This window comes from Salarias fasciatus (assembly GCF_902148845.1).
Source record: "Salarias fasciatus chromosome 23 unlocalized genomic scaffold, fSalaFa1.1 super_scaffold_20, whole genome shotgun sequence".
NCBI lineage: Eukaryota > Metazoa > Chordata > Actinopteri > Blenniiformes > Blenniidae > Salarias > Salarias fasciatus.
The window spans coordinates 12,962,898-12,982,844 of record NW_021941230.1 but is presented as its reverse complement, the minus strand read 5'-3'; the positions used below and the strand labels follow the sequence as shown (position 1 = coordinate 12,982,844).

Here is a 19,947-nt window from a genome sequence, read left to right as displayed (position 1 = left end):
AATTTTCAATGAAATGCTCAATCATCAAAAAAAACACATTACCAAGTAAATATGCTAAATAAATTCAACAAATCTTGTCTGCAATAGCATTTTGTACCCATCACACTAGAAAACTGTTGTTGCTGGTGGCCATTTTGAAAAACAGCTGCCATGGGCGTCATGTCATGCTGAAAATTCATGATACCTTCATATCTAAATCTTTTTGGAATGCTTTTGGCTATACGTGTACCGAATTTCATGCTTGTATCACAAACTGAATGATTCCTTTATATTTCTGAGCTAAGCTATTGGACTATAAATATCAAACAGAATAAAGTGATTTAAAAAAAAAGAACAATATCTACTGTTACATTTTAAAACCTTTCAGTGCTCATCTTCACCAGGGAGAGGGGAACATTTACATTTATTTATCATAAAGTTTATAATTAAACGTCAGATTTGGTTAAATCACTATATCAAGTGAATAAAAAAAGACAGATATCAATATGTCACTTTGCATATGAATTCTTTTAATCAGGCACACACACACACACACACACACACACACACACACACACACACACACACACACACACACACACACACACACAGAGCACTTTGCTGCCCCCTGCTGTGTTTCAGATATATCTTGGCACGCTGACCCAGCATGCTTCAGTCTGCCCTCAGCTCAGGTCTGTTGGGAGTGTTTCGGGGGGGTTCAGGGGTCAGAGCTGGGGTTGGGCGGTCAGTTGCAGAGGTCGGTGCTGCAGCAAAGAGCGATCACACCCGGGGTTTCCAGGTACCCCTGACACACCGCCATGTTCATGCACTGACGGAAAGACGAGTCTGCAAGCAGAAAAACAACAGAAAGGAAGTTAAAGATGCACAAGACCACAAGATAAGAGTTCGGCTATGAAAAGTGTTGTTAATGGTCCTGAATTTGGAAATATGATTTACATTCATTTATTTCTGAAGTTTCACTCTAGGATTTATAAATGTTCAGAGGTCTACCTGCAGCGAATAGAGCTACGCTTTCAGCTGATACATGTTGACTTTGAAATATTTTCTAAATCCTGAAATGGGGATGAGTAGGATGAGCTGTGCAGCACTCACTGAGCGGGTACGGCAGGATGACTGCACCACATGCATCGGCAGTCAAGGAGCAAGTCTGAGTGCTGGTGGCTGTGCACAGGTCTCCTCCCTTCGAGAAGCAGAAGTTACACTGCAGAGTGTGTCCTGCACACACACACACACACACACACACACACACACACACACACACACACACACACACACACACACACACACACACACACACAGAAAATTAATGTGGAGTTTCCAACTTAAATAAAATTTCCATTCCAGATGAACAGATTTATGGTTTTGATTGTGAATTAAGTAAATGTGCAGTGAAATTCACAAAAAAAGAGGTTTTTAACCTAAAACAACAACAACAAAAACATTTAATAGGACATACCTTGATACACAGTCAGCAGGAGGAGGATGGCACACACTTCAGCCTTCATTTTGTCGTCTGCAAGTCAGGAAAACATGAAATTTACCCTATTTAAACTCAGATGGTGAAAAGATGATAAAGATGGTAATTAAGACCTATGCAAAAAGGTCATTCAGAATTCTGATTTTTTTTTTTTTTTTTAAGAATGTAGAATCACTCTGTACAGCTGAGATGAAATGCCTCAGATCCACCACAGAGAACCTTTAAATTCAGTTTAGTTCAGAACTAATAGATTATCTGTGCTGGAAGGTTGAGTCTTAAAAAAATCCTACGGACTATTAAAATAAAACTTATGAAGACAGTGAATCACCTCAAGTCTGTTCCTGTTCTCGGAGGAGAAATGTGGACTCTGCCCTCTGTTCTTCCTTAAATATAGTGTGTGTGTGTGTGTGTGTGTGCAGGCTGTGACTTGTACAAAAACAGAACTTCCAGCGGTGATCATGTCACTGTAAAATCCCAGGAGGGAATTCCCTTCATGTTATAACAGACACATTTCCACGTACACATAAAGCACAGGTCAGTGGGACATGAAACCTCTCTCTTCATTAGAACTCAAGAAGAAAAACAGATTTGGTCAAATAAATGAGGAAATATGGGTGAATATGAGCGGGATGAGAGGCTCCGGCTGCTGTTGCTTCAGGACTCTCAAAATGTCATTTAATTAAAATTGTTGAACTGAAGAAAGCTCCAGTGCAGGTTCATGTCTGTTTACTTATTCTTGAAGATGTGATTGAACAGCGCGTTTGTTCACTTTTCTGCATATTCAACACAGTTACTCAACAGTTTGGTCACAGAGTGCTGACGCAAATCTATTCACTAAAACTTCTGCTTCCTAAGTCCTGATGACCACATTCAAATCAAACTGCTCGAGTATGCTTTAAATCACTTAAGTTAATTCAATCAGCAACTCCACAACAGGTTTTTAAGCTATCAAAGACCCTTAAATAATATTTTCACATTTTGCAGGATCATCAAAATAAATTATACACAGAAGATAATAAATTGAGAAGATCTTAAGTTATTCATTTTTGTTATTCACACGGTCAACAGACAATGATTAATGGTAACAGTCATTTCATTTGATTCACGACTGATTATAGTCATACTGAATATGCTGTGTGTGTGTGTGTGTGTGTGTGTGTGTGTGTGTGTGTGTGTGTGTGTGTGTGTGTGTGCGCGTGTGTCTGTTACATGTATAGCACATACAGTGCATAGAAACTATCCAGTTGTAAACAATCAAGGAAAAAACATGAAAAGCAAGAGGACGTAGAAATAAAAAGAAACAATTCATTGTAAGTTTCTTGAAGAGTGATCAGCGCAAGATGGTTGGAGGAAGTTCCTGAGATCCATTTCCTGTGTTCCTGCAGTGCTGCTGTTTGGCCGGCAGGGGGAGTTGTGGTAGTTTGATCCTGTTTGGTGAAGTTGTCAGAACCTTCCTCCCCTCCCCTCTGAGTTTCCTCTCATACAGCAGCCCTGCTTCAGTCTGAAGAATGGAGGAGAGCGGCGAGGAGCCTCCAGCGTTCTCCGTCAGGGTCTTCACCCTGCAGGAGGAGGTGAGCCGCACACACCCGCCCGACTCCAGGCCTGAGGGCCGGCAGCGAGGCCTTCAGCTCAGTTGGAGAGGGATGTGAGGAACTGTGGTGTGTTTCAGATGAACCTGAGTGTGTGCCGACAGAGAGCCGGACAGGACCTGACGGTGCTGCTGAGCTCTGGCCTGGAGGAGGCTCAGCAGCTCACCGTGCAGGACGGTCAGGAACAAACTCATCTGAAGTCCAGAAGGCCTCCGTGAAAGATCTCATCTCATGTGAAATGTGTCTGAAGCCAACAGGAGCACGCTGTACCAGCTGACCGTGTCGGAGGACTGCTGTCAGGTGGGAGCCCAGTCCTTCCTCGTCACCATCGGGAGGCTCAGTCTTCTTCTGCAGTTCAAGACTCCCACCGGTCGGTACCTCAAACTCTCCTGTGATCTGCCAGAGGAGTTCGGACCTGTAGAACAGTTACCGTTGTTTCCCCCTTTAGATATAAAGATGTTCCTGAGGTTCCTCAGGAGAGCGGGTCAGGAGGAGGTTCTGAAAGCAGGAGAACCCGAGGAGGCCTCACCCAGGAGACCACCGGAGGGCCACCAGGTAGGGCGGGCGAGGCTTTAGACGCTCAGCGGGTGGAGCTCGCCTCACTGTGGTGTGTCCAGTTCCAGAGCTGTCTGGGCCAGCAGCAGAGTCTGCTCCAGGACCACCTGAGGATCGCCACCTACCAGAGAGCCATCCTAGCCAACGAGAGCGACTTCAGAGACAAGGTGGGCCGCAGGAGACCCAGACCCTCCAGGAGAGACTAGGAAGTCAAGAATTTAGCCAGAAACACATTTTTTCACCAGACTGACTGTGTAATTCAATTTTTGTAGATTTTGGCCCGTGAATCAGCATGTCCTGTTCTGTTCTCTGGACTGAATGAATCATGATACCACCTAGTGGTGCAAACTGATATTACAATTAAAATGAACATTTCAGCCTTGCAGTTGTTTTAGCCACTGTTGTCATTTCTCCTACTTTTTTAGTTGTTTTGACCTTTAAAAAGAAAAAGAAAAGAAAACGGGAATAAGCTCAAACTGTTTATTTCCATGTATTTAGTATGATCGTGAGTGTAACCAGGAATCTGACACTTGAACTGTGAAATCTTCCCTCTCTTGTCATCTCTGTAGGTGGTTCTGGATGTCTGCTGTGGCTCTGCTATTCTGTCCTTCTTCTCTGTCCAGGCTGGAGCTTCCAGAGTCTACGCTGTGGAGTCCAGCCCGGCGGCCACGTACACACAAGTAACTGCTCACTCCTCCATCTATTTTTTATTCCCTATTAACCTTTCAGACATCATTCAGCAGGTTTGATCATGTTCCACTCTCCGCTGGTTTGAACCGATCAACAGAAAATCCAGAGTTTGGAAAACAGTGTGCGTGTGTGTTTTGGCCCCGTGAAGCCTGCAGAGAAACACACACACCCACACACACACGTAGAGTACATACATCACATGCAGAGCGTGGCATTCTGCAGAGGTAATGACTTGCAGCAACATCTGGCGCAGGCTTCAGTAGAAGAAATGCTGCAGGAGGCTCCTCACAGGACTGAAATCTACAAACTCTATCAGCTTTTCTCACACAACCGAGGCTGATCTGTCATCAGCAGTTCCAGAAAACCACCAGATTTCAAAATGTATGGCAGAACTGAAGTTTGTATCTGTCTGTGTATGCTCTTAAAGAATAATTCTCATTTGTGGCTGTGGATTGGCACCGTGTCCTGTGCAGGTCCTGGTCCGCAGTAACCATGTGCAGGAGAAGATCAGGGTCCTGGAGGGGTCGGTGGAGGAGGTCCGTTGTGCTGAAACGGTGGATGTCATCATCTCTGAGCCCATGGGCTACATGCTGCTCAACAGGAAGCTGATGGACGACTTCCTATATGCCAAAAAATGGCTGAAGCCCAACGGTGAGTGAGCGTAGAGGAGGATTCAGGTCCGTGTGTGTCTGTGTGTGTGTGTGCTGATGTGTGGATCATCCATGCAGGCCTGCTGTTCCCCTCCTGTGCTGATATTCATCTGGCTCCCTTCACCGACGAGCAGCTCTACTTTGAGCACTGCGCACGGGCGGCATTCTGGTCTCTCACACACATAAAGACATGCATGAGGACACAAACACACTGGAGTCTGTTCTTTTCTTCCACACACACTCACACACAGTCAGTCGGCCATGTTTCCTGTTGGATCTGAAATGATCAGGTTCACTTCAGTCCTGAATTTATAGGATTAAACCGATATGAGTTTCTGTTGCTCTGCCAGGGTCTTTATTAAAGTTTTAACTGAAAACAGATGTTTTAACTTAAAACATTATCTGAAATGAAACAAAAATCACAGTTTTTAAAATGTTTTTTAAGTCTATCAGCCTTAATTATAATAATGTTCAGTGTTTATTTGAAGCATCGTATCATCAAAAAACAATATGACAATAAAAATTTAAATTAACAATATAGGCATTTGGAAATATGGCAGATGGATGGATTTATGGACAAATGAAAAGGTAAAAAAACACCAACAATAATTTATCAAAATCTATAATGACAACAAAGTAACCTAATTCATACTTAACTATTAAAAGAAATAAGATATTGATGTTAAATTAGTAACATGATTGACTATCAAAAGCCAAAGCAAATATACGAGAGTAGAGTGATGGAGTAAAGTACAGTTCATAGATCAGTAAATAGTATTAAACTATTGAATAAATAAATAACATAAATACAAGCTTATTTAAGCTTAATTAAGCCTATCAATACAGAGTATAATTAAGGTAAAAAGTGTGTTCATTTATCTCTGAGCTCTAAAACGAATGAAGAAGATGAAGATTGTTAAAAACAAACCAGTTTGAAAAACTAAAACTCAAAGATAAAGAGACTCATTCAGGCTGAACATTAAAACACAGTGTCATCTGCAAAGAGTTGTGACATGAACGGTTCTTGGTGTGTGTGTGTGTGTGTGTGTGTGTGTGTGTGTGTGTGTGTGTGTGTGTGTGTGTGTGTGTGTGTGTGTGTGTGTGTGTGTGTGTGTGTGTTTCATGGTTTGTTTCTTTCCAGGCAGCAGAGGAGTTTCTACGGAGTTAACCTGAGCGCTCTGCACGCTGCTGCTGTGGACGAGTTCTTCAAGCAGCCTATCGTGGTGAGACATTTCAAACACTCCTGGTGCGTTCGCCAGTCGAGAGGGAAGTCGGAAACTTCCCCGTTCAAACAGGAAGTGGAAACAGTGCATCCGACATCATTGATCAACCTTAGAACATTAAAGACACCCAGATTTCATCTGCACAGCTGAGAGTTCTATAATTTACCACTTTACACTGAATACAATTCATTCATGGGATTTGAAACATTTCCTCATTTTAATGTAGACTTTCCTGAGTGAAATCATAGTGATAAACAGCTCAGTTTGTTCTGTGTGTCTGGGGGTAAAATCAACAGGCGTTCCACCATAAACCCTGATCGTATTGATTCTGTGTTCATCAGGACACGTTTGATGTGCACGTCCTGATGGCGAAGTCAGTGAAGCACAGCATTGACTTCCTGGAAGCTACACAAGAAGATTTACACAGGTTTTTCACACACCCGGGACTCACTGTATGAAACTATTGAGAGAATAGGTGAAGTAATCTTTCTTCTTACTGTGATTCCAGGATAGACATCCCCTTTGTGTTCCCACTGCTCCAGTCCGGTTTGATACATGGACTGGCCTTCTGGTTCGACGTGGCCTATCGGGGATCCAGGTGAACTTTCCTCTTGTCTTGTTGGCGAGCTTTGTAGTTATAGGAAGGATGTAACCATGTGGGCTTTTCTGCTGGCAGCGCCACAGTGTGGCTGTCCACAGCCCCCACAGAGCCTCTGACCCGATGGTCTCAGGTCAGATGTTTGCTGCAGACGCCTCTCTTCGCCCGTCTGGGCCAGACTCTGTCTGGATCGGTGCTGCTGACCGCCAACAACAGGTAAAAGCATCTCCGAAAAAGCATCTGTAAAACCACTGCTGGTTCTGAACCCTTTCTGCCAGCAGACAGAGCTACGACATCCAGATCACAGCCACTGTCGACCAATCAGGATGCAGATCTGGAAACTGTCTGGACCTCAAGAACCCGTTCCTCAGGTAGGAACGCACTGCAGAGAACCACGACTGTCTTTCTGAAGAATTGAGAAGAATGGATGCCAAACAACGGCCTGCAAGTAACCGGAAACAAATCTGACCTCAGATCCATCACCCAGTCCGACCCTCGCTTCTGTCTCAGCGTTGGGAACTCGTCCCGACTCCCGCCTCACCCGTTTGTTTCTGTGTTTTTAACTTCCCTGTAAAGTGACTCAAAATATCTTCTGAAGGCGTTTTCCAAAATAAAAATGTTGTTTTTAATGCTTTTGAAAGAGGCAATCTGTGAAAGTTTTTCAAAATCATAAAACCTCCACAGGTTCCATGTACTGCAACTTTTCCTACTGCATCCACAGGAGGGCAGTACAGAGTTTTTACAATAAAGATTAATGATGTCTTTTTAAATAAAGTTAATACATTAACTTATTAGAATTTAATTCCAAATATATTCCACAAGGAATTAATGTATGTTACACTTAAATAAAAATGTCATATTATGATACATCATATAAAATGTTGGTATCTTCACTAATTACATGATCAAAATGAACAAAATTATGGATCTATAGGAGGCAGAGTGATCATTTCATCTCTCTTTTCTTGTGTGTGGTGTAGAATGTCGCACTGGTTCCACAGTTAAGTTCTCCACTACGCTTTGACGGGATGAAACGTGAGCACAAAGGAGCAAATACACACCGGCATGTAAAGGGGTGATGTAGTGTGCAGAGATTAGCTCTGTGAAGCACACTGAGAGGTCAACTGTTGTGATTCAGTTTGGGCTCTTCATTGACTTTTGTTGAGTTTTATTAGGCACTAATTTACGTGCAGAAGACCGATCATTCATTCGCTGAAAGTGTTTTCCAGAGAGAGTTTCCTTGTTTCATTCACGGTGCGCTTTTTTTTTTTTAATTTCTGTAATAAAATGTTTCAATAGAAACAAATCTTTTTCATTTGAGTTTGTTTCAGTGGATCAATGAGCTGAACTAGCCAAAATAAATCAATTTACTGACTTTTGAGGGCTCAACACATTGTGTGACATTTCATTCTAAAGTTTTAAATTCTGAAATCAATGATTTTAGTTGCTTACACCATCAAACTGATTTTCTTTTATATTAATGATGTAAAACATAACTTCATTATTGTTAAAAAAAACAGTTTTTCCTTTCAGTACAGTATTTATTTCTAAATTATTTATATCTGATATTGTTCAGTTTTATGCTAAAGATTCCATTCTACATAAAAACAACAAAATTATGTTCTAAAACTGTAAACCCCCCCCCCCCCCCCCCCCCCCCCCCCCCCCAAATATTTAAAATCAGGCCAAACAAGCTGGAAAAAAGCAGTCGTCTTTATTGAGCATGTTTTCACAAACACTGAGCACTTTCAGCCTTTCATCGAACCCGTGACCTTTGACCTTCAGCAGGCTGAGGAGCCTGGTCACATGTCCAGGTGAGCGTCAGCGGTTCAGAAGCCTCCCACATGTAGGCACTCCGTTTACTGAAGGGAATCAAAGGGGCTTCTCCATAAACCCATGAGGACGAGAGGAGGCGGAGAGAGAGACAGAGAGAGTGGCTCACTCAGCATTTTACAGATCCGGATCCGGGTCCAGATCCAGATCCAGATCCAGATCCAGACCCAGACCCAGACCCAGCGGACTGTTGGCTCAGGTATCATCACATGAGAAGAAGTGGTTTTCTGGAGCAGGAGTTGATCAAACAACTCTTCGCATCTCGAAGCGACCGTGCACCCCCTGCTTTAGAATGATATGAATGCTTACTGTGGAGTGGACAGGTTGAGGAGGTTAGTGTCAAATTACTTGTTTGAAAGCGAGACAAAATGTGAGAGGAGCAGACATTTGCCAACTTCAGGAATTAAAGGGACACACTGACCACTTACAATTACATCTCCAGCTGCTTCTGATGAATGAAATTCACTATAATTAGCAATTTTCAATGTAGTTGAACACTCATTTTCAGCAATTTTTACCATTTCACTTGCATGTTTGAGATTTTTTTGTAAATTTTATCTGTAGTTTTAGTTCACACATGCAAATAAAAAGCGCTGTGAGGAAACTCTGGTGTGGAAAGTCTCCTGTGCATTTAAGCCTAAGGTATATTTGACTCTGTCAAATGCAAAAACACTTCAGGTCTGCATTTTGTTTCCCCTTCAAACAAGCAGTGAGGACACTTTGAATAAATGAGTCATGCAAACAAACAAACAAAAAAAAGACTGGCTGGACTGAAAATAATAATCTGAGAAAGCAGAAAATTTCTAGCTGCAACAGATGTGACGGAGAAACTGGTGGAAATGACAGAAAACAGCCTTTCACAGTCGATAACTCCGTTTATATCGAACACAAAGTGCGAACAATAATGTGTCAGCAGTGGTTACACCCGTGTCCACACATCCAAACAGCATCTGCTCTTCCAAAACGGACCAAATTTCTTGATAAACAGTTTACTGCAGATCGTTCCTCAATTTACCTGCTTCAGTGGCAGATCAGAGCGACATGAATTCAAAGCGAAAAGCAAAAATAAAGAGTGAGTTAGTTGAAAGTGGAAAAATTGGGCAGAAATAATTTAAGAATACCAAAATCTGTCTAACCTATCATTTCAAATAAGAAAAAAAAGATTTTAAAAGAATTTTTGCAGCCATGATGAAGTTTATAAAATAGCATTTAAAAAAAAGTTATTAAAAAATATCCTAATGAATTTTATCTCTGCCATTATTTACTTTTGGAATATTAGTGGCAACTATGAACATACTTAAAAGAAGACATTTACATCCAGAATAAGAATAATGAAGCAGGAGAAAATATAAAAGATTTGGATTAAACCTTAAAATTAAAGTTTGGTAACTAATAATAATAATAATAGGTTCAAATACTAAAAAGAAATTGTAACAACAACCAATAAACTCAATTTATTCATTTTTTTTAGTGAAAATATCATTATTTCAGTTAAAACATTGAGAATTGTTGACTCGCGTTACGTCAAACTCAAAAAGTGAACATAATGTAAAGTGAAAACAAAAAAAATAGACTTTCATAAAAGTGGAATTACAAGCAAGATGTCAAAATGTTTATGGGAGAAAAAAATTATCAAGAGAAAAAACAAAAAACAAAACAAACAGCAGCTTCACGCTGGTCATGTGGCTCTAATCTGCCGTACTGATGGGGGCTTCTCATCAGGTCGAGGAACAACAGGTGTAACCAGAGCCGGACCCCCGGTCCAGATCCAGAACCCTGGACCTCTTCCCCGCTGAGCGTGAAGGATGGCACCAGAAGAACCGACGGTCAGTGAACGCCTCACGGCTGCTCTACGGGTCCGCGGTCCTCCGACTGCAGCGACGTATCAATACTGTTTCCTTTTGTTTTGTTTTATTCAGAATCGTCAACACAGGAAGACAAGGAAATAAAATGCTTCGAACAATCATGGCGACGTGTGGCCACAAAACAAACATTCTGAAAATGTCTAAGTGCACTTACACAGCTCTGACATGTTTTAGTCCAACCTGCAGTGTCCCCCCCTCCCCCACAAAGGAAAATGAAACAACTAAAGCAGCTATTTGACGATGTGCCGTATGAGGGAGCGGAAAGGAGCCGTGGTGGCTCACGGAGAACCAAGGCGTGCTGTGAGGGGCCAAGGCGGACCAGAGGAGGATGAAATGGACCATGGTGAGCCATGGAAACCCAGAACTGACCCGACGATGTGACCGTCCAGAACTGGGCATTTTGGGCCAGAACAGACTGGGGAGGGACCACAATGAGCCGTGGAGAACCGTGACGAACCGGCTTCTTGGATCAGGTCCAATCAGGTGTGAGTGGAATGATCAGTGGAGAATAGAATATTTTGCATTAAAATCTACTCTAATAACTAGATTCTCTGTCTGTGGACCAGAGTTCAGGGCTACTTGAACATGGTTTCATTCCACTGGGGGGGGGGGGCTTTATATCATCTGCATTGTCCCAGATTTACATCACGTAATTTGAACCCTCCCCCAACAGGCAGGCAGGAAAAATAACCCATTTCACCTTAAAATAAATAATAAGGAAAACCATCCTCTCTGTACATGAAACCAAAAAAAAAAAAAAAAAGGAGCGAGGGAGGGAGGGAGGCTGCGTGGATGTGGGAGTGGGTACTTCAGAAGATCTGTGTGCTTACACTGACGGGGAGGATGCAGGCACAGCAGCAGAACTACGACAGCGCTCTACGACAACCAGGATTCCTCCAAACACGCTCTGCTCCGGCGCTTTGTCACCTGTCAGATTGTGTCTGAGACGGGGAGGGGGCTGGGTCCGGGTTCGATGGGCTTTCTGAGAAGGAGTCTGTTTGGGGCGGGGAGGGGGGTGGGGTGGTGGGGAGGTGGGCTCAGAGCATGCCAAACCCTTTGGCATAGGTGATGGCTTTCAGCAGTCTCTCCCTCAGCTTCTCCTTGCTGCTGTACTCCGGCAGCAGCAGCACGTTAAAGCAAGTGTGAGACGTGGGTAACCTGCGGAGACAGATCAGAGGTCACAGATCTGGGGTGGGCTGGGGAGTGGAGATGTCCCTTCATTCCGCAGGGATCTCACCGGTCTGTGTCGGGCCCGTTCTTAGCAATGATCATCTTCAGCTTGCCCAGACCCCCCACGGGGGCCCGGTCAGTGCCAGTGGTGAACTGCAGGAAGAGGCGTTTCTGCTCCTCACCGAACGAGTGCAAAGTCTCCCAAAACTCCCTGCCGGCAAACACACGGTGTGAGCTGTTTCGACGACGTACTTTAAACTGCTTTAGGTTTCGTTTCAACTATTTGGAGATGCGAGTTCAGAGCAACATTGAGACTTTCTCACTTGATGATTCGAGAATCTCTGTTATAACCGCCGTCATACTCTGTGGTTTCTTCCAGTGCGAGGAAGTCCAGGTTCTGAGAGGAACAGAGACAGGACAGTGAGGGAAGAGGAGGAGGAGGAGGAGGAGGAGGAGGAGGAGGAGGAGGAGGAGGAGGAGGCAGTGCTCACCCTGCTCCCACAGATCAGCAGCTCAATCTCCTCCGGTCTGAACAGGTACTTCAGAGGAGACTCGTTGGTCACCATGTGGAAGCCTCTCCTGAACGCTTTGAACTGCTTCTCCACGCTTTTGTTCAGCATGTAATCTGAATACTGTGCAACAAATTCCTACACACACACGCACACACACACAGTGTGGTTAAGTACGTCCAGAACAACGCAATCGAACCTCACAGCAAAAATCACACCACAAACAACTAAAGGAGCCTCTTTATAACGGATGACAGTATTTAGGAGCACGAGGAGTATTTTAGAGAGGCAGTGATTACAACTTGAAATCTGCAGCCTGTTTTTAAACTAAAATTTGTCAAAACTGATCGCCATTCGATGGGTACAACTATGTGGAGAAGTTTGAGCTCACCTTCCTGTTCTCATTGGTCACTGGGATCTTGTCTCCGTTCTCCCTCAGGTCATACATGAGCGGATTCCCGAACAGGTCGGTCTGGGAGATCTGGAAGGTGATCATCATGTCGTCCTCCACGCTGCCCTCGTACTCCAGCAGCTCCTTCAGACTCTGGAACAGAACCTGCATGGCACAGGCCCGCCATGAGCAAGGCACAAACAAGCAGAGCGAGCACGACGAACCGTGCCGCGCGTTACTGACCGGGTTAGCGTCCGCCAGGTCCCTGAAGGTCCCCTTCTTGCCCATGAGCTTCCTGTAGACCACCATGGGGAAGTGCACGTCCAGGATACAGTTGTTATAGATGGCCAGGCCCAGAACGATGCCGATCAGCGTGTACTGGCCCTCGTTCTCGAACGACGACGGGTTGAACCAGAACAGCTTGGTGCGCTCGTCGTACGTGAACATGCCTGCAGGAGCACAAACAGGCGTCAGAGGGGGCTCTGCTGCCCCCTGCTGGCACAGAACAACCACTGAACAGCCTACTTTACAGAAAAGAGGTTCACTGTTTTAATGAGCGGTGGAAATATTACACTTATTTTCAGAGGGATGAAAAGTTTTTTTTTTACACAAATGATTTAGCGAGATGAGTGGATTCATGTCCTGTTGATGTGGCACTAATCTTTCATCATACTGGACACTTTCCAAGCAAATCGGCCTGAGCTCAGAGTCATGACTAAAGTGAAACAACAGATTATATTCATTCCATAATATTCACTTTGAACGGCAGTATCTAACAACGGATGGATAGTTCTTTAAAACAAATGTAAACAAGAGTGGTCGTGCAATTAAAACAGCGACATGTTATGAACACCAGACTAAGTGAAAGTGAAAGTCAAGTAGTGGGTTAGAGGAAATTTACACTAACCATTTAAGCTCCTGCAGCACTTTGACCCATTTAGCTTTAACAGGCCGTTTATTCATTTCAACTGGGTTCAAAACACTTCATCTTTTTCAGATTGATCTATTATAGAGAGGCTGTAGGGCCACATGTGCTCACAACATGCAGAGTCAGACCGACGGGAGACACATTGGACTAAGACAAAGCCTTTTTCCCCAGGAGTGGGAAGAGAAAAATGAGGAGTTACCAATGTCTGGGTTGAAGATCTCCTCCACCACCAGCTGAAAGAACTCTTTGGAAACGCCTCCCTCGTCCACGCCCTGCTCTCCTTCGAACTCCACGTACAGCTGCTTCTTCAAGTCTGCAGGATTCTCCATGGCGATCATCTCCAGCTGCGGGGGAGAGAACAGACACACTGGGTGAGACGGGTACGGTGGGCCGGCTGGGGAGCGGCGTGGGCTCTGCGACGTACCCGGACCAGAGCGTCGTCGATGATGTGATCGCGGCGGACTTTGAGGCGGAGGTAGGGGTTGAGCTGCTGCCCCTGCACCAGGCTGTAGAGCACGGTGATGCGCCGCTCGCTGTACATGCGGATGCGGTTGTCGTAGTAGAGGCCGAGATTCTTGGTGACGGCGTTCAGGATGAAGGGACACGTCATGAAGGAGAACTTGTTCTCCGTCTCCACCTTGAAGAATGTGTAGTCCTTGTCCATCTCCAGGACTTCATTGAGCGGCTCGTTGACGAACTCCTCGAAAGGGATGAGCGGCCGCCGGCAGTCGTTGGCGCGGATGCCCTGTTCCGTCTCCAGGGGGTCTACCCGGGGCCCCTTCTTGTTCCGCCGCTCCTCTCCCAGCAGCTCCTGCAGGGTCAGCTCGCTGGACTCTGGAATCGGCTCCTCGTCCTCCTCCTCATTGTGCTCCACGTCCAGGTCGCCGCCCAGCACGTTGGCGTAGTACACGATCTTCAAGCACTTGGTTGCGGCCACCACGGCGTCGTCGTCGTTGACCAGGTTGCGGCTGTTGAACTCGTTGCTGATGACTTTGTAGGTGATGAGCTGCTGGAAGGTCTCCACCATGCGCCGCATCTGCTCAGCGCTGTAGCGTGACCACAGCCGTGCCAGCTTGGCCTGCGCCGCCAGCGGCAGCTTGCTCATGGCCTTGCAGAACTGCGGCAGTGCGATCTCCAGGTACTCGGGGCTGTGGAGGTTGCTGTTCTCCATCACGATCACAAACAGGTTCAGGTAATTTGGGTCCCGCGAGTACACGTTGTGGTACGTCAGGTCGCACTCCACGTTGGGCGACAGGTACACAAGCGCATTCAAGAAGGCGGCTTCGATCTTCTCGTTGGACAGGAGGCGCTCGTAGACCCGCCGCACGGCCTCGATGTCCACTGACACCTCGTCTGGGGCGAGTTTCTGCACGTCATTTTCCCCAGAGGACCCCTCTCCGAGCCGGGACGACGAAGACGAAGAAGTGGGCGAGTCCTCCTCCTCCATGGCGGTGGCTGAGCAGGCAGCCGCCTCCTTCTCGTCCTCGTCTTTGTCTTCGTCTTTACCTTGGAGAGACTTGAGCTCCTCCTTGGTGTGCGGTTTGGACCGCCGGAAGCTCTGGACGAGACCCTCGGCGCTGGAGAAGACCCGGCCTATGACCCGGATCAGGGGGGAGTAGTCTTCTTTTTCTGCACAGATCTCCAAGATCTCGTACACCTTCTCCTCTGTCAGGTAGGTCACGTCTGCGCAAACAAGCCCACATCATATCATTAAGAACTGCATGCTCCCTTCAGTGCTAGCCCCACCTTCTTCCTGAGCATTAGCAGGTAACAGCACATATGAATGAATATTCAGAGACTAATCAGACAATGTGGAAGCGTCTCCAACGTTAATAAATGTTGCCACTGGCCCTTCGCTTACCTTTGAAGTTATCTCGTACGGAGTTCACGTCTTTGTGGTTCATCTTCATGTTGCCATGGGCGCCGCTCTCCAGGTAGGCCGATGCCGTGCCCTTCTTGGAAGGGTGAGGGTCACACAGCTTGGCGTTGCCCTTGTAGAGCTCCAGGGCTTTGACCGCCGCCGCATTGTTGTCCATGCGGCTGAAGCCCGCCGACGAGGCGCACCACGAGTTGGAGCATGACTCGTTCCCGCAGCCCTCCGTTAACTGGTGGTAGTAGCGCTCTATCAGATGTTTGGCGGCTGCTCGCTTCCTGCAGGTCAGAGGGCAACGAGGGCTCAGCACAAATAACTTTTCTTCACAATAAATCTGAATCACTAATATTTGGGATTTATTCAAGATGTTAACGGCCCCACATGGCTCTACACTCCCTCGACCTTTCCCTTTCAATTCTATTTAAATAAACATTTAATCTGATTTATAATGTATATGTCATCTCTCACTTTAAAACAATCAGTGATGGTGAGCATGAACCAAACTAAACATCTATAGTGAGTAAAAAAAGTGCAAAAATAATTATTTGGCAAAATGAGCTATAACACCTGATTAAAGAATAGCAAATTAAACCAGATAATCTACAACAGTTGTAACTGCTAAAACAGCTCAAACAGCTGAAATCCAAAAGTCCCCGATGTAATTTGAAATGTAATTACTGCAATATAAATTACTTTTCATAAATATGGTTACAGTTGCTTCTTGCTGACCTTCTTATAGACTCTTCACCAAATAAAATTCCTCTGGACTCACACAACAATGTTGAAAATGCAGATAACAGCTCACAAAGTTGTTCACATGCTTTTCATACAAATAGTGCATCGTGTAAACTTTCATACCAGAGGTCAGAACATTCAATATTTTAGCTGTTTAAGTGGATTTTAGCCTTTTAGGCTGTTTTAGCAGTTTTGATCCATTTCTTTTGCAAAGCCCCAACAGAGGGGCTGTAGAGCCACATGAGGCTGCAGAGTGACAGTGATGCATGCACACTGTTGTGAGGTGGTAAACAAAATTGAGCAGGATGATGAAAATGAAACAAGAAGTGAAAATAAGCAGAAAACCCCCGGAAGAAAAATGAACTAGACTTACATTCGGCTTGCTTCTGGGTTTTCTATTTCAGGCTCCTCGAAATCTCTAATTAAACAACAGTATAAAACATTAGAAGTACAATAGAGGTCAGAGCGCTTTTCTGTCTCAATGTCTATACAATCAGGGACTCCACTGACACAATACATGAGACACTACCTGTCTTTAACTGCAACTGACTGTATAGCCTCACTGCAGTCAGTGCATTCTGCTGCATGTGCAGTCTCATATATTCAGTTCCTTATAGCACAGTAGTAACTGTCAGATTCACGCCCCTCTGCCCTATAGTCTCTGGGTTACAGACCAGAGAAGTGTCAGGGATATGAGCATTAGCATTAGAGCACGGGCTAGTTCGCCCTCATTCTAGTCATATTTCATGCAAAAATAACATTTTCAGCATAACATGTTACCAAAGCCCCTTGTAATTAAATCAAAATATCATCTGAGTTGTGCGTAATTTAACCAGAAACACATTCAATCCTCTCCTACACTAGCTCTCCGCGGCAGAGGCCCCGTTAGCATCCCCGGCTCTTTCCTCTCGGTGTCCCCACCTATCGGCTCCTCTCCCCGGGCTAGTCTCGGCCTGTGGTGGCGCACACTCACAGTCCTCCTTCTCGTCGGAATTCATACGAGACTTTCTCCGCTGTGATTTTTCTTATTGTGGGTGCTGTGTGTGGATGCTGCTAGGTCTTCCGCGGGCTCAAACTTCATTCACGGCCTTCCCGCTGCAGCTCTCTCCTCTGCCTCAGCTTCGCCATCTTGACTTCACAAGCAGCCCACTTCCCACAATGCACTGCGTTCCGATGGAAGACATGCTGGTCCGGGCTGACAAGAGGACCGGAACCGGACTGACACGAGAACCGGAACCGGACTCCCCGAGAATAGATCAATATTGGCTAGAACCTAAGTTTATGGAACTCGAACCTAGATATATTGAGCTAGAATGGACGAGCATACTGAAACATTTAAAAGAATTCCAGGCAATAAAATCAAAGACATGAAAAACTAGAATCACAGACAAATAAAAATGAAGTGCCAGACTTATATAAGTACAGTCATGGACATACATATATCCTGAATGGTAGAATCAGAGACTTATACCCACAGAACTACAAATTGAAAACAAATAGAATTGTCCACGTATTTCAGTTGGCTGATTGGCTGTAAAATTAATGGATCCTTTTAATTAATCAACGTTCACTGGCTTTAAATTTAATACACAATCGAGCTGTACATTTTACAAATTAACAATATGGTCATAATATATCTATCTTTATACTTGTGTCGTCTATCGATCTTGTGCCTTTTGTGAAATTTTACGTAGATTGTGGAAATGTATATAGCTCATTATCAAAATGTTGTAATGGTAACCTTGGAGATCCATTCGAGGCCAGTGTTACCGCCATCTTGGATGAGGACCTACTTCTCTTTCGATGAGGAAGGAAATCGTTGAAGGAATTTAATATTTCTCAAAAAATAGTTGAAATAATCGTAAGTCACTAAAGTAACATCACATTTTACTCGGTCCCATAAGTTCTGATGATTTTAATCTTTTAAATAAAAAAGTGCGTCCTCATTTAATATGACGGCCTTACTTTTAACGCCAGCCAATAACAGCATAAAACGAAGTTTATCTTTAAATAAATGAAAACTTCAACAATCAGCTATATTAATAAAATTAAACCAGACATGTATTTGAATAAAATATGTGCCAGTACAGTGCGTTGCTTTGGATGGACTGAAGCTCGAATGCTGAGCGGGAAAGTGCCGTAAGTGGCAACCCAGCATGCAGCGCGGGCAGGTTTTCTTTCTTTCGTCAGGAGCAGACGGAGCCTCACCTGGAGCCGCGCAGGGACGAACACATTTTTAGTTTCTGCCAGTTTTCACCAAATTATTGTCTTTTTTTTTTATTTCAGCAGGTATTTACTGCTGTTAATTTAGCGACCAATTTGCAAGAGCAAGAGGAAAAGTAGGTGAGTTATCCACTTTTACTGTGACACTCCGCTGCCTCGTTTTCGCCGAGTCACAGCCCACCGGCGCTAACGGTTTTTTTAGCACGTTGATTCAATTACTTTATTTTCCGAATACGAAGCAAAAAACCTTTTAATATGCATTTTATACCAATTTGGCTCTCTACTACCGTGTTTAAGCGAAATTTGAACCATAATTGTAACATTTTTCATCGTGTGTCGCGTGCAGGCGAAGCTAGCTAAGACACCTGCATGCTCCGCTAATGACTCACGTGGTCACCGCGTGCTGTGCCACTTAATTTCTGAATTCTTTTTTTCCTGTTATGTATGGATACAATTTCTCCTTTCTCCACCTTTGGGTTGTTAATATGCTTGACTTTCATATACAGTCTGTGTTTGTGGTGGGGCTGAAATTTTGTTAAGAATTCTCCCCTGTTCTGGAACATTTTTATCTTAATTAAAAAGTGTCAAGATATATCAAGAGTGATTAATATTGGTAGTAGCTCACCTAATGTAAAAACATTTCCCATTAATAATTTAGTATTTAACTAGTTCAAAAACTTGACAGAACTGAATGTTTAATGAAGAGGGCTGGTGATCATTTTACAAAGTCTTTCAGAATGGAAATGATAAAGTGTATGGTGTGATATATAATTTTATGTCAGTTAAAGAACAAATTACGGTTTTAGAATGGTGTCCTGTGAATTGCATGTCTTGAGTTTGGCAATATAAGGATGACGAGACTGAGAACCACAGTAACCTGTTGTTTGTTTTGGATGTGATCAGGTGCTCAAAGAAATGGATGAGTGGGAGGAAATGGTGAGTTTACTTTGGTCAAACTCTGCTGCACTGTGCTCAGTGTGAGCATCAGTCTCACGTGAATATGTTTCCAGGAAGCTGCGATGGCCACCAACAGACCCTCTGAAGGTTTGGAACGAAACTCCCTCAAAAAAAAAAAGTTTCACTGCTGTTTTAATGTGACTGAGTTGTAACCTGACCACTGTGTGCAGACTCCAGTGCGGACATGTGGAGGGACTCCGGCAGTGATTCGAGGAGAGGTGCGGATGATGGAGGAGGAGGCTACGGTATTGCTGCTTGCATCACTCATTAATGAATAAATTTGTGTGCTTTCAGATGATGGTGGTCTAGGTGGAGGAAGTTACAGGAGAAACTTCTCAGGTTCATATGCTTTTCTGATCACCTGTGATGACATGATGTTTTAAAGTGTTGTCCATGCTGTCCTCAGTCCTGCTGGATCCTCCACTGAAGAGCTGTTGAACCATAAAATGTGTTTTCTTAGGGGCTGCATGGCTTAAAACAAAACACTGTCCCTTCTACGTGGAAACTCAATTGAGTACGAGTTAATTGTTTTTGCAGTAAAACTGAGATGCTAGAATAAAGTTGCTCAAGTGCTTTCCTATGAATTAACAAAAAGTAAACAGTTTTCCTGATTGGGAATGAAGTGCAACTGTTAACACTTAAACCGAGAAATCGAAATCCCCTTTTTCACCCCCACTGACT

At 44.3% G+C, this 19,947-nt stretch overlaps 2 protein-coding genes across 5 annotated transcripts; one reads left to right on the top strand and one right to left on the bottom strand.

Moving 5' to 3' along the window:
- The first annotated feature begins 2,985 nt into the window (after positions 1-2,985).
- On the top strand, positions 2,986-8,031 carry LOC115383998 (histone-arginine methyltransferase CARM1-like). 3 transcript variants are annotated; one of them, XM_030086246.1, is made up of 13 exons: positions 2,986-3,048; positions 3,147-3,243; positions 3,317-3,436; positions 3,515-3,621; positions 3,684-3,788; positions 4,245-4,301; positions 4,785-4,962; positions 5,040-5,130; positions 6,103-6,184; positions 6,526-6,611; positions 6,693-6,782; positions 6,861-6,998; positions 7,061-8,031. In XM_030086246.1, the coding sequence occupies exons 1-13, from the start codon at positions 2,986-2,988 to the stop codon at positions 7,155-7,157; spliced, it is 1,311 nt and encodes a 436-aa protein (XP_029942106.1). In that variant the 3' UTR covers positions 7,158-8,031. The 3 variants fall into 3 exon arrangements, with proteins under 3 accessions (XP_029942106.1, XP_029942105.1, XP_029942104.1); XM_030086245.1 differs by having other exon boundaries at positions 4,191-4,301; positions 7,064-8,031; XM_030086244.1 differs by having other exon boundaries at positions 4,191-4,301.
- Positions 8,032-10,511: 2,480 nt separating this feature from the next.
- On the bottom strand, positions 10,512-17,255 carry LOC115383816 (ubiquitin-protein ligase E3A). 2 transcript variants are annotated; one of them, XM_030086005.1, is made up of 11 exons: positions 17,008-17,255; positions 16,460-16,504; positions 15,340-15,629; positions 13,903-15,161; positions 13,678-13,822; positions 12,794-12,999; positions 12,551-12,715; positions 12,142-12,297; positions 11,974-12,047; positions 11,718-11,861; positions 10,512-11,638 (listed from the first exon to the last, which is right to left on the bottom strand). In XM_030086005.1, exons 1-11 carry the CDS (start codon positions 17,082-17,084, stop codon positions 11,518-11,520), a joined length of 2,682 nt encoding a protein of 893 aa, XP_029941865.1. In that variant the 5' UTR covers positions 17,085-17,255; the 3' UTR covers positions 10,512-11,517. The 2 variants fall into 2 exon arrangements, with proteins under 2 accessions (XP_029941865.1, XP_029941866.1); XM_030086006.1 differs by having other exon boundaries at positions 17,060-17,254.
- Between the last annotated feature and the right edge of the window lie 2,692 nt (positions 17,256-19,947).